The sequence below is a fragment of the Ornithodoros turicata genome, chromosome 2 (genome assembly GCF_037126465.1).
Source record: "Ornithodoros turicata isolate Travis chromosome 2, ASM3712646v1, whole genome shotgun sequence".
Lineage (NCBI taxonomy): Eukaryota > Metazoa > Arthropoda > Arachnida > Ixodida > Argasidae > Ornithodoros > Ornithodoros turicata.
Window position 1 is genome coordinate 31385661 of NC_088202.1, and position 13531 is coordinate 31399191.

The following is a 13531-nucleotide window of genomic DNA, read 5'->3' on the forward strand; positions in this document are numbered from 1 at the left end:
AGCTGGTCGGCATGCACAGGAGAGGGCAGAAACGGGATGGCGTGGATGCGCGAAAGAGCGTCAGCTGCGGAATTGTCGACACCTGGAATGTGGCGTACGTCCGTGGAGTTCTCAGATATGAACGCAAACTGGCGGGTTTCTCGCTCGGAGTAGCCGGAATGGTTGGCGATGAATGCGAGCGTCAATGGCTTGTGATCAGTGAGCACATGGAATTCACATCCAGCCAGTAGATAACGGTAGTGCTTCACAGCAGCGTAGACGGCAAGAAGCTCGCGGCCGAACGTGCTGTAGCGTGCTTCAGCGGGCTTGAGGCGAGCGGGCAGGAGAAGAAACCGAGCGGCCGCCACTCGCCGTCAGCAAACTGCTGCAGAACAGCACCAACGGCTGTGGTCGAAGCGTCCGTCATCAGGCGTGTCGGGGCACATGGAACAGGATGAACGAGCAAAGTTGTGCTCACCAGAGCTTGTTTAGCCGCCTGAAAGGAACTCTCTGCTTCCGGAGACCACGGTAACGGGGAAGTGGATGGTTTCGGTGCCCTTAGGAGGTCGGTGAGGGGATGTAGGATGAATGCGCAGTGGGGAATGAAGAGACGGTGGGTGGAAATTGAGCAAGCCCAAGAACTGGCGGAGCTGTCGGACCGTTTTCGGGCGCGGGAAATCGCGGATGGCTTGAGCTTTCGACTCCAGCGGGCGTATGCCGTGCTGGTCGATGTGATGGCCAAGGAACTGGGCTTCGCTTTGTCCGAAACTACACTTTTTTATGTTGATCACCAGGCCGTGCTCCTGAAGGCATGTGAACACTTGGCGGAGATGATCGATGTGTTCTTGCTGGGAGGCGCTTGCAATGAGGAGATCGTCTATGTATGCATAGACGAATGGCAATCCCCGTCGCACGTCATTGATGAACCGCTGGAAGCTTTGCGCTGTATTGCGCGGGCCGAATGGCATCCTCACGAATTCATATAGCCCGAAGGGTGTAATAACGGCGGTCTTCGGGATGTCGGACGGGTGCACAGGGATCTGGTGATAAGCCTTAGCCAAATCCAGGGTGGTAAATACTGTGCAGCCCGCAAGATCAGCCGTGAAATCGTGAATATGGGGCAGTGGGTGCCTGTCCGGTATTGTCTTGGTGTTAAGGTCTCTATAATCCCCGCACGGCCTCCAGTCACCTGGGTCTTTCTTCGGTACCATGTATAATGGTGATGCCCAATTACTGGAGGACGGGGTAATGATGCCCAGGTCCAACATATGCTCAAACTCTCGTTTGGCTATGGTGAGACGATCACCGTGGAGCCGGCGGTAGCGAGAGGATACGGGAGGGCCGGTGGTAGCGATGTGGTGTGTCACGTTGTGTTTGACTTGGGCCTTCAGGTTACAGGGCTTCGTAATTTCCGGGAACTCGTCCAGGAGCGCGGCGTATGGCGAAGGAGGACGAAGCGCGCGGATACCGGTCGGAGCTTGCGGAGACGAGGCACCTGTCACCTGAAGCGTAGTGGTGCTGTCACATAAGCGGCGATGGCAGACATTAACGGCAAGGTTGACGAATGCCAAGAAATCGGCGCCTAGTATGGGTTGCGTGACATCGGCGATAACGAGCACCCAGCGGAAAGTTCGCCTCAGTCCAAGGTCGAGCGTTAAAGCGCGTAGCCGTCGTAGCCGTGTCATACGTCTTGATCGCTGTGCCGTTTGTGTGAGCTCTGTGCCGAAAACGATGATGGTACCAGCAAAGCCGGTTAGCGCCGGTTTAGCTTGAAGGTTTGTGCCGGAGTGGGAACGGCGACGATCAGCAGCAGACACTGGAATTATGCTGAACTCAGCGCCAGTGTCGACCAGAAGACGATAGCCCGCGATGCGGTCGCGTATAGTGAAGAGGCGACTGGGAGTGGGGCTGGGATCGCCTGGCGCCATCAGTGATCGGCCCGTTGGTTTTCCTGCCAAGCGCAGGGTGGGACGCAACGTTGAGCTCTGTGCCGAAAACGATGATGGTACCAGCAAAGCCGGTTAGCGGCCTGGGGTTCTTGAGAGGGAGTCGGTGATGAGCTGCGGCGGGATCGGGGAGCGGAACGGCTACGGTGCCGGGGACCGGCAGCCGTGAGAGACTGCAAGGCATCAGTGAGCTGCTGAAGCTGGAGCCCAATGCGGTCCAAGCGCGGGGACTGCTCCGAGGTGGCTGCGGCCATGATGGACGGCTTAGGGGGCTCTGAGTAATCCGCAATCCCGTCAGCCAACGTGGCCAGCCGGTCGTGCGATAAATCTTCCGACCCTGCCAAAACCACATGCATCGCTTGCGGAAGTCTTTGAAAGAACAGCTCTCTCAAGATGGGTCGCTGCGCTTCGGTAGCGGAATCGCCGAGGAGCTGTTTCATGCGATGGAGCATCTGCGATGGCTTTTGGTCGCCCAACTCTTCGTCAGACAGTAGATGCTGGAGCTTAGCGCGTGCGGACACCTCCATTTTGCCCAAGATGGCGGTCTTCAGAACGTCGTATGCCTGATCGAGCTGAACTGCGGCGAGGACGTCGTCCAGTGCTGCCGCAACTTCCGGAGGAAGACCAGCAAGAACGTGAAAATGCTTTGACTGTTGGGACTGGATATGTCGAAGCTGAAATTGGGCCTCGACCTGTCTGAACCAAGACCGCGGGTTCTGGCGCAAAAAAGGGGGCAACCGCAGCGTAGTGGTCGTCGAAATAGGTGGATCATCGGTGCTGGAGGAATGATTGCCTGAGGGTGATGACATCGACTCAGGCAAAGCCTGCGTATGTACGACGCGGGTCACCAAATGAGGCAGGCAACGCGGAGGGAGAAGAAAGGACTACCGCAGCCTGCGAAGGTTTGGAAACAACTGAAGGTTTATTGTCGCTCCTCGCGCTCGCCTTAGCTGAGCGCTCGTCGTCATCTTTTGGATAGCTGCGCTACACACTCACAGCAGGAGCGAGACTTGTAGCCGTACTGCACAGTCCATCCTAAAGCGTGCGGCGTAGACACATTTTCTCGTTCGGAGCGAATTGCCGGAACAACGTAAAGTGCGGTATCAGCGGAAGTGCACCTCTATAACTTTCCAGTGTGACACTGGCTAGGTGCAATCTTAACTCCGAACTCTATGCGCATTCATGTAAACGGTAGCGCAGCATCGTCTCTCCGGTTTCGGCTCGATTCGATACACTCGTGTCGTGTTTGTATAATGGCGGCTAATGGCCCGCTAAACTTCCGTGTCATTCACTCTCTTCTACTTAGCTCCTACCCAAGCAGCAGACAATACAGAACCCATATTGGCTGGGCATTGGCGGTACGAGTTCAATATGGGACCCATTTTGCCAGAATTTCTCCCATATTGGCTCAAACTTGGCAATGTGGGCCCCATATTGCCAAGTTTGAACCGATATTGGGGAAATCCTGGCAATATGGGCCCCACATTGCCCGTGTACACCCCATATTTACCGAAAATGTAGAAAATGATACGTAGCCGTGTTGGTATACTTGTACCAAAATGCCCAAGCAGCAGGGCAAGATTGGATGTTGAAGCGTGTGAAATGCCCAGTTCCATACGTCGTTACATCCGACAACTTCCCGCAAATAATACACATTGTTCGAAACAGTCAACATACATGGTAATCCCTCTGTAACATGCACTGCAACTCAACAACTCAACTTCCCACTTGCTGCAAACAGCCGCCGTCTTGCTTCGCCATGCCAATCGGTCGAACCCACAGAGAGCGTGGTTTGAGCAAGATCACGCGTAATACAATTACTGCGCATGCGCGACACTCGGATCGGATGTTTCATTCGGGCTAAAATGTCGCTGGTTCCTCTAATGACAACGGAATTGCGGCAAGTCAAGTGAAAAAACGCAATGTTTCTTAGGAAAGGATGTATCTTCCGTAACGCTATGTGCTTTCAAGTTTATGCAGGCTGTGTGAGTTGCTGAGGCGTATGTCAGCGTCACGAAAGTGTTTCGCGTTTCGCTCTTTATACTCTAGGGGCGAGTTGTAAATTTTTGGTTCATACCCTATTACGATTCCAATGAATGCTTCTAAGGGATGTTGGGCAATGGCAGTTCCGTGGGACTGCCTGCCTAGCGCTAGTTGATCCTGCTCTTCGTTCTTCGGGTAGTACTATTTTTGAAATGTGATGTGGGCAAGCTTTCGCTCCTCCCATCCTACAGTTGGCAATACGACTGCCTGGGTCTTTCCGCAAGACGGGCGTATCACCTGTTCTTCGTTTTTATGGCGATGCAGTGTTGTTTTTGTAACACTATGCAAGTGGATCAATAAGGTCTGCAGAAATCAAAAAGAAGAGAGAAGTAATGTCAGTGGTGGATATTATACCGGATAATGCTTTATTACTACACATACTCCTTGTTAGCGTTATCACGGAAATATTGGGAAAATAGGCTTGCCAATATTGACAGCCCATATTGGTCCAGTGTGGAGCCTGGTTGCACTCCCCATATTGGCAGACCATATTGGACCAAATTGGTAATCCTGGCAGCTCATGTGTGTCCAATATTGGCGTGCTGCTTGGGTGTCTTGGTTTCCTCAAACCTCTAGAGTATAACAAAGAAGGGAGTCATAACGGGAACATCCGTGACTCTGTGCCGCAGAGTTTGGGGAAAGTGAGAATATAGCTAAATAGCGAATACATAAAGTCAGGGAAGTGCGGTAGGCTTTTGAGATAGGCTGATGGTATGGCTAGACGTCTACAGGAGGACAGAAGAAGCGACTGCACCCCCCTCCTTTTGGGCCTGTCTGTAGGGGTGACGAAAAGACACCTTTCGGGAAGCAAGACCACTGGGGGAGGGGTGCGCAAATTACCCACTTTTGCCCCCGGAAGTGAGAAGCAGACTTCGACCTCGATGATGGCACAAATGCATAAGCACGTTTTATATGGTGTTACCTGACAGGCAAAGGGAACTGTTAGAGGTATTTAACATACTCAGAAATACTTCAATCAATGTGTGCGCAAATTATAACACTGGAGTGTGGTGTTGTGTTCGTGGTTGCGCCTTAGGTAAGAAATTTCCCGAATCGCCACATGGAGCTCGTTCTCTCGGCTCTCGTATAATGCGGGCACAAAAATACTCACACGCAGCACGCACAGGAAGGGTTTCGACGGAGAGACCCTTGACAGTTTCAAAGGGAATGAAGGTAATTGCGAGGCAACGGATCACGGTAATGATAAACACGAAGAAAATCAGCGTGGGGAGGGCAACGTAGCTACGTTTGTAGTAGCTCATTTTCTTGTTGAGCTGGGACTTGAACTGGAGGAAAAAGAGGGGAACACCGCTCAAGGGAATCAGATCGTTGCGGTCGTAGGCTGCAAGAAACAGAAACGAGGGCCACATTTAGCAGAAAGAAGACTACGATGCTGTGGACGCTAGATAATAATATTGGCTACAGTTTATTCAAGCAACTAAAGGAATACACAGACATCGATGTCGCACTTTCAACCCTTTAACCACACTGAATATTAGTCTCCAAAAAATGACGGTGTGAAAGCAAAATCTACCTGACACTCCCCCTACAGGACATTAAATCGTCAGTCCGGACCTCCGGAGCGTATTGGGATTGCGACTCCATTCGATTGTGCACCACACGTACATCATCCACGTAAAATGAGTGATGGCCACTAACTACTTCTACAGTAGTTTAACTATAACTATTAACTACTTTGCGATGGAGTAGTTTAACTAGTAGTTCAGCTACTTTTCAGTATGTATTTTAACTACATCTATAACTACTTAACGTTGTCCATCAACACCAATCCCTTGTAGTGTTCTTAGACACCTAAACATGAACCACAAGCAGTGATAATAGGAAGGAGTTGCCTCAGGATAGAAGCCGCTGATATTTCGAACAGAGACTGTTCTTCTTCTGGGCGCAGAAGAAGAACAGTCTCTGTTCGAAATATCGGCGGCTTCTGTCCTGAGGCAACTCCTTCCTACATTCTACCGGTTCGCTGGATTTCTACCCATCTAAGCAGTGATAATGATATTTAAAATATACTCTTGTGCCTACATCGCCTAATTCACATACTCTCATAAAATCCACTGCCTGTCTCTTGTATATTATGCGCTGACAAAAGAGCTTGCTGCGCAAATATTTTCTGTGGAGTGAAAGCTTCCGCTATAAAGGTCCATACAACATACGACGGTCCATGTACGAAATTTACACTCAGGCTCCTTCGTCACAGATCCATGCGCCACGCGCATACATTGTGGTGGGTGCCGATTGTGCCACTGTGGACAGTAAAATATTTTCGCTTAGCCACGATAATCGGTGACGTAGCCATCCTATGCGGTTTCAATGCAAGCTCATGAAAATGAGGTTACGCTAGACAAGCATTAAAAGTGAAGGTTAGTACACATGCACGGCACAATTGCTCTGCACCTCCGTTCTCATCAAACAAGTAGCTCACGGGAAAAGACGGAAGCACAATCGTGCCGTTAAGCTTGCAGCAAAACCGGAAGTAGTTGGCGCCTGCAGTAGCCTAACTACTGTAGTTAACTACTCGAAATAGTAGTTTAACTAGCACTTGCCACTACATTTCTGCAAGTAGTTGATAACTACTTTTAACTACAATCAGGTAGTAGTTTAACTACATGTAGTTAACTAGTGGCCATCACTGCGTAAAATAGTGAAAGTGAAGGGTGAAAGCTTTCCAGTTTTAGATAAAATGAGTTAAATCGACGGTTAAATCATATCCGGTTTCGGTTTCTCCGTGACGTCACTGTTCCCGACGTCACAATTGTGGAAGACGACACAGCAACACTCAGCGCTTGTTTGATGTGCAAAGTGAGATTTTCAGGCGAATGAAACTTGACCCAGTTGGGATTGGCGATTTGTTTAATAACTTATGTTATTCCTAACTATGTAGTTTAACATTTTCTATACAGGTGTTGGTGCTGTAACTCAGAGAGACGCGCATGACAAATGTTTATGCTGTGTTGGCCAAATCTGTGACGAGAACGGGGTTGAAACTTAAGAACACTTACTTGTCTTTTCAAAAGGCATTGATACTACACCGAGCTTTTATCCAGGTGAATACTGGCTACCCCCAACTGTTTTGGGGGTTCGGTCTCGGCAAAACCGAAAAATGACACGCACGTTGTGTTTTCATTCTTGTTCTCACGATGCACTAAGGAATATCTATGCTTCATCGCTGAACAACACCGTCACATAAGCAGTAACCAGTCCCTGTTCATAAAAAGCATATTGAACTACGAAAACCAAGAACGGCGACGCACAAAGAACACATAGCCCGCGGGGAGGAGCCGAGAAGACGCCGCAAAGGTCGGAAGAGAACGTTCCTGGCGTCACGACTGTCCAAGTGCGGCTTTCAGACGGGGGCAAAAGATGCAAGTTGAAAATAGCATTACAAATTCTCGGAGTCGAATATACACGAAATATTTTGCATGGTGGCTCTGAAATATATAAGGAATCATCTGGTGAGGACTATTTACGAGGGTGGTTCCATAAGTTTCCGGCCCGACGTAGAAAATGCGCGCGAATTTGAAAATGCGATTAAGGACGCGTGGCGCCATCTGTTGGAGGGCCGGAGCACCACCCTCCACCCTCTCCATGCTTTTGTCGGTTGGAGAGCGGCATTTTAAACAGCCAGGGTGCACTCTTCAGTTAAAATGGGAAAAAAATCGAGTACCGCGCTGTGATAAAATTCTTGACAAAAGAGGGACTTTCGCCGTAGGAAATTCAAGCGCGACTGAACAACATGTGCAGGGAAGCCTCTCCGTCGTACACAACGGTAACAGACTGGGCTAAGTAGTTTCGACTGGGGCGAGAGTCCATTGAAGATGATCCACGCGATGGTCGTCCAGTGGGAGTGGTGACACAAGAAAATTTGTCTCTTGTCGAGGAGGAAGTGCTGAGCGACAGGCGTCTGAAGGTGAAGGAAATCTCAGAAATGCTCTTTCCAAAACAACCGTTTTTCGCATCATCGACAAGGGCCTTCACATGAAAAAGGTCAGCGCGAGATGGGTGCCAAGACTTCTCTCGTCAGTTCAAAAGCTACAGCGCGTCGTCAGTGCCAAAGAGTTTTTGGAGCTCTGTCAAGAGAACGAAGAAGAAATATTGAAGTCAATTGTCACAGGGGATGAGACTATGGTGCTCTACTATGATCCCCTTTCGAAAAAGGAGTCAATGGAATGGCGCAAACCAGGAGAAGCACACCCCAAGAAAATGATGATGATGATTCGGGTTTTTATGGCGCATGAGCAACTAAGGCTATAATGCGCCAATACTGTGAGATATGATCTCTTTACCAGATAAAAGAAAACGATCAATTTAAAACTGATATAACATATAAAAATGTATGTGAATTCAGATATCGCTTAGGTATCCAGTGTCCTTAAAAAACTTGTAAACTCTGCTAAAACTGACAAGCGGCTCATCGCCAAGCAAAAGGGCTGGGTGAAGAGGAATTCTATACCGGTAGAACTCAGAAAAATGAGTTTGGCGATGATGTTCCTGGAGAGGGCAGCTGATGAGAATGTGAAGAATAGACAACTGTTCAGCACAGTGCACACACTGAGGTGGGTCCTTCAGGAGAATTAAAAATCCATGTGTGAGAAATGTGTGGCCGATACGCAAACGATACATGACTACTTCATAAAGCCTCTCTTTGAAAACTCCTGCAGGCTTGCCTACATTACACTTGATCAAGTGTAATTTATTACTTGTCTGTGTGTCCCAGTCACGTTGCCATTTTAAGTTAATTGCTCTACGCAAGGCAGATCTCAGATCCTGTGCTGGTACGTCAAAGGGGGTTATGTCACCTGAGAGTGCGTTGGTAGCCGCTCTGTCCGCGAGCTCGTTACCGGGTATCCCGACGTGCCTGGGCACCCAGCAAAGTGTCAAGGAAAGACCTCTGTTTATTATGCGGCTAGACAGGTGTTTTGCTCGCAGAACGAGCAGGTTTTTTGGTGGCTGCAGGCTACGTATAGCCTGCAGGCAAGTAAGCGAATCAGTGTACACAAGTGATGACCTGATGGAAAGTGGTAGTATATGATTAAGTGCCAAGATTATGCCATAGACCTCTGCCGTGAAAATGGTAGCTGTGTTTAGCAATCCATGCGATCTACAAGATATGTCTGTAACCATTGCACATGAGACACCGGTGTGCGTTCTGGAACCATCTGTGTAAAATGCGACATGGTCCCCAAAACCTTCTTTTATAGACAGAAACTCTTGCAGGAGTACGGCTGTAGGGGTTTCGTGTTTCTTGTACTGCAATAAAGATGGATTGTGTTCGGGCGGTGGTTGCCACGGTGCAATCCTCCCACTAGTTCCTACAGGCGTAGAATCGTACTCTGAAAAACTGTGTGTTTCAATTTCCTGCAGGATTCGCAAGTTGAAAGGAGGTGTACATGACGGTTTGTTAAGAAATAACTGTTTGCAGCGTGTCTGAGTAACGCAAGAGAAAGCTGGGTGCTGTGGATAACTTCGTACTTTTAGTGCATATGTGGAGGCAAGGTAAAATCTCCGCCTTTCTAATGACCACTCGTTGCACTCCACATAGAGACTCTCGACCGGCGATGTGCAAAACGCTCCCAAGACCAGTCGCAGTCCCTGGTGGTGGACAGGGTCTAGAGCTTTCAAGACAGATTTTCGTGCAGAGCCGTACACGACAGATCCATAGTCAAGCTTGGAACGGATGCAAGATGTGTAGATGCGACGCAGAACCTCACGGTCTGCACCCCAGGATCTATGTGACAAGATTTTGAGAATGTTCAGCGATTTCCCACATTTACTTTATAGGTTCCTTATGTGAGGGTTGAAAGTGAGCTTGCGGTCAAAAAGTATACCCAGGAATTTATGCTCAGATTTGACCGTAATATCTTGGCCATTCATTTTAAGTTCTGGCTCAGGAAACATACCCCTTACTCTTGAGAAGGGTACGCAAACCGTTTTCTCAGGTGAGAAGTTAAACCCATTCTCAGATGACCATTTTGCTAATTTGTTCACACAGAGCTGGAGTTGTCTCTCACATCTTGAAATGCTTGTAGACGAACGAGATATCTGAACATCGTCAACGTATAGTGAGTACATTACGGATGGCGGAATAGCGCGGACAATAGAGTTCATTTTGACTATGAAGAGTGTGACACTCAGAACGGAACCTGTGGGACGCCGTTCTCCTGAATAAAAGAACGTGAGAGTGATGTGCCCAACTGGACTCTAAAAGTTGTCCTGTAGAAAATTTGCGATGCAGCGGAGCATACGACCGCGTACACCGTAATTGTACAAGTCGCGAACGATACCATATCGCCATGCTGTATCGTACGCTTTTTGGAGATCGAAAAATATGGAAATACAATGCTGTTTTCTGACAAACGCCTCCCTGATGACAGTTTCCAGCCGCAGCATATGATCAGTGGTTGAGTGGGCGGCTCTAAATCCGCACTGATACCTATCGAGGCATCCATTTTCTTCGAGGCGGTAGTTAACCATGGCTCGAAGGTTTTGCCTAAACAACTTGTAAGGGCTATAGGCCTGTAGCTACATGCATTGGAAGGATCTTTCGCTGGCTTCAAAAGTGGAACGACTGTCGCCACTTTCCAACGAGATGGGAGTTCACCCTGATTCCAAACTAAATTGAAAAAGTGCAGAAGACCTTCTGGTGATATTTTTGATAAGTGCTGCAACATGCTGTACGTGATTCGATCTGGCCCAGGTGCGGTTTTTTTTTAGACGACAGAGTACGCAGCAGCTCCATCATACAAAATGGTTTATTAAAAGCATGGCTGTCATTGGTGCCATATGTGATTTTGAATTTCTCAGCATCATCTTTGACTTTTAAGAAATCCCTGGTGTAGAAACACTCTGGAAGTGTTCTCCCAAAACATCTGCCTGTACAAGTTTGGCACACCGTACCATCCCTCTCCAAGAGGGGAATAGAGGAGCTTGTGTAACTGCCCTTTATTTTTTTATTTTTTTTTTGTCGATCCCACACAACATTAGTTGGGGCATTGCTATTCAAGGAGGAGACAAAACCCTTCCACCATTCACTCTTTGCTTGTCGGCGTGTCCACCTAGCTTTTGCTCGAGCTCTCTTAAACGCCAGTAGATTTGCTGGGGTTGGATACCGCCGGAACCTGCCCCAAGCACGGTTCTGCTCTTTTCGTGTATTTCCACAGTCCTCCGACCACCAAGGCTTGCAACGCCTGGGCAGTTGACCTGATGACTGTGGAATGGACTTGTGGAATGGACTTGGACTTGGAATGGTTGCTGCTTTTACAAGAATGTCTGTTACATAGCTATTTGCGTCATTAATGTTCAGCCCAAGGAGGGACTCTATAGAAAGTGTGGCTTCTTGTTTAAAGAGGTTCCAGTCTGCTAACTGTATCTTCCAACGAGGTGGGCGGGTGCTAATAGCACCTGATGGTCGATTGATCTCTAAAACGGCAGGGAAGTGATCGCTACCATAGGGGTTTTCGTCCACTGTCCATGAAATGTCCTGAAATAGAGATGGACTGCACAGCGAAATATCAATGGCTGAAAAGGACTGCGAAGCAGCATTAACATGAGTAGCGTTTCCTGCATTGAGCAGGCAGATTGGCAAGGATGCTAATAATTTCTCAAACATTTTACCTCGGGTGTCAACTTTGGAACAACCCCAGAGCAAATGATGCGCATTGAAATCTCCCAGTACTAGAAAAGGCGATGGAAGCTGATCAATAAGATCCTCAAGCTGTCTCTGTTCGACCCTGAGTGATGGCGGTAGGTATAAAGAGCATACCGTCACTACACGGTCAGTGCAGATCTGTACAGCAATGGCCTCAAGATTTGTGGAAAGTGGAACGTCTCTCGTGGGAAGTGTTCTGGCCGTGAGAATGGCCACACCTCCGGAAGCACGTGCTGTGTCCGTTCGGTCCTTCGATAAACGTTCCACCGTCGGAGGTGGAAAGGGGTGTCTGGAATCAAATTTGTTTCTTGGAGACAGAAACAGACAGCATGATGTTTGTCTGCCAAATCATGGACGTCATCAAGATTTTTCAGCAAACCTCGGCAGTTCCACTGAATAATGCTCTGGGAACTGATAAGAAATGTACAGAAAAGGAAAAAGAATATGGACTGAACTCTAAGGCGTAAAGACGCTGTGGAACAACTGTCCATGAATGCTGGGGCACCCCCAAGAAAAGCCAAGGTCACACAATCCACAAAGAAGGTCATGGCAACAATATTTTGGGATTATCACGGAATCCTCCTCATCGACTTCAAAGAGAGGAACACCGCAGTGAACGCGACTTATTATGCTTCACTCCTGCACCGACTGCGAGACGCCATCAAGGAAAAGAGGCGCGGCAGGTTGAGTCGAGGTGCCTGGTTGCTCCAGGACAATGCCCCTGTCCACTCGGCTTCTGTTGCCAAGGCTGCACTAAAGGAGTGAAACCCACCACCCACCCTACAGTCCAGACTTGGCACCGAGTGACTACTTTCTGTTCTCAAACTTCAAGAGGGATCTCAGAGGACGGAGATTTGAAAACGATAGTGAGGTGCAAGAGGCAGTTTTCCAGCATTTTGCGGATAAAACTTCCGACTATTTTTTCAAGGGTATAAGAATGCTGGTTGAAAGGTGTCCAAGGTGCATCGAAGTTAAGGGTGACTATGTCGAAAAGTGGTACACCTGTTTCGTCTCTATGACTCTTAAAAGTTGGTCGGACCGGAAACTTATGGAACCACCCTCGTACTTCACATCTGGGGTCCAGACTGTCCCTTTAAGCGATATAGCACCTGAAACCAGAGACTGAATTTCGCGGATTATGTCGTACGCACTGAAGCGGAACGTGCTGCCCACATCAGTTGCGGAACTATGTGTGCGTCTCAGTCCCATAGCAGAAAGGTCATCAGGATTGTGGAGTCAGAGTCCTGGTTCCAGCAGATTTGTCGAGCAAGCTGGCGGTATCGTTCGGATATGGTGAGTTTGGTCCCAATTTCTCTCACATGACGGAGTTGAAACTACTCAAAGGTCTGGCCAAGAAAGAGAGGGAGGTAGAGTGGAAAGTGACAATGGGACGTTTGAGCGTGTTAAAGTGTGGTCATCCATCCGGAGAAGGGTGCCCACCGGTAGCTTTGGGACACGTGCAATTGACGGAAGGTACCAGGAAGGTTCTGACGCTTGGGCCCAAATTCTGCCCTCGGGAGGCTGTGTCTCCGGAAGGACGTCTCTACCTCTATACGAGGAAGCGTGCACTGAAGTGCCCAGTTGAAAACCAGATAGCGGTCGCAGACCAGTGTGTGGATGCGGTTACGCATGGTTACAGACCACCTGAGAGGAGAAGAGAAGTTAACTTTAATTAAGGCGGTCAAAAAGAGCGCGGTGGAAGCGGAGGACGCGGACAAAGAGACGCCCTTCGTGGTTGCCCCGAGAGTTATTCATACAAAAAGCGCAGAATGCGATAAAGAAGAACTTTGTGCAAGCACCACAGAAGAATACAATGAAATTGACAAAGGGGAGATGGCTGGTCTGTTAGAAAAAGCTGGAGCTCAGAAGTTGGCAAATAGGGTCAAGAGGGCGACGA

General features: G+C 48.7%; 1 protein-coding gene across 1 annotated transcript in view; it reads right to left on the reverse strand.

Moving 5' to 3' along the window:
• Positions 1-13531, reverse strand: part of LOC135383299 (phospholipid-transporting ATPase ABCA3-like) — a 165424-nt gene that overhangs the window by 85820 nt on the left and 66073 nt on the right. The window contains exon 15 of the mRNA XM_064612815.1: positions 5080-5310. Within this exon, the coding sequence (XP_064468885.1) occupies positions 5080-5310 (231 nt within the window). The remainder of the gene's footprint in view (positions 1-5079; positions 5311-13531) is intronic.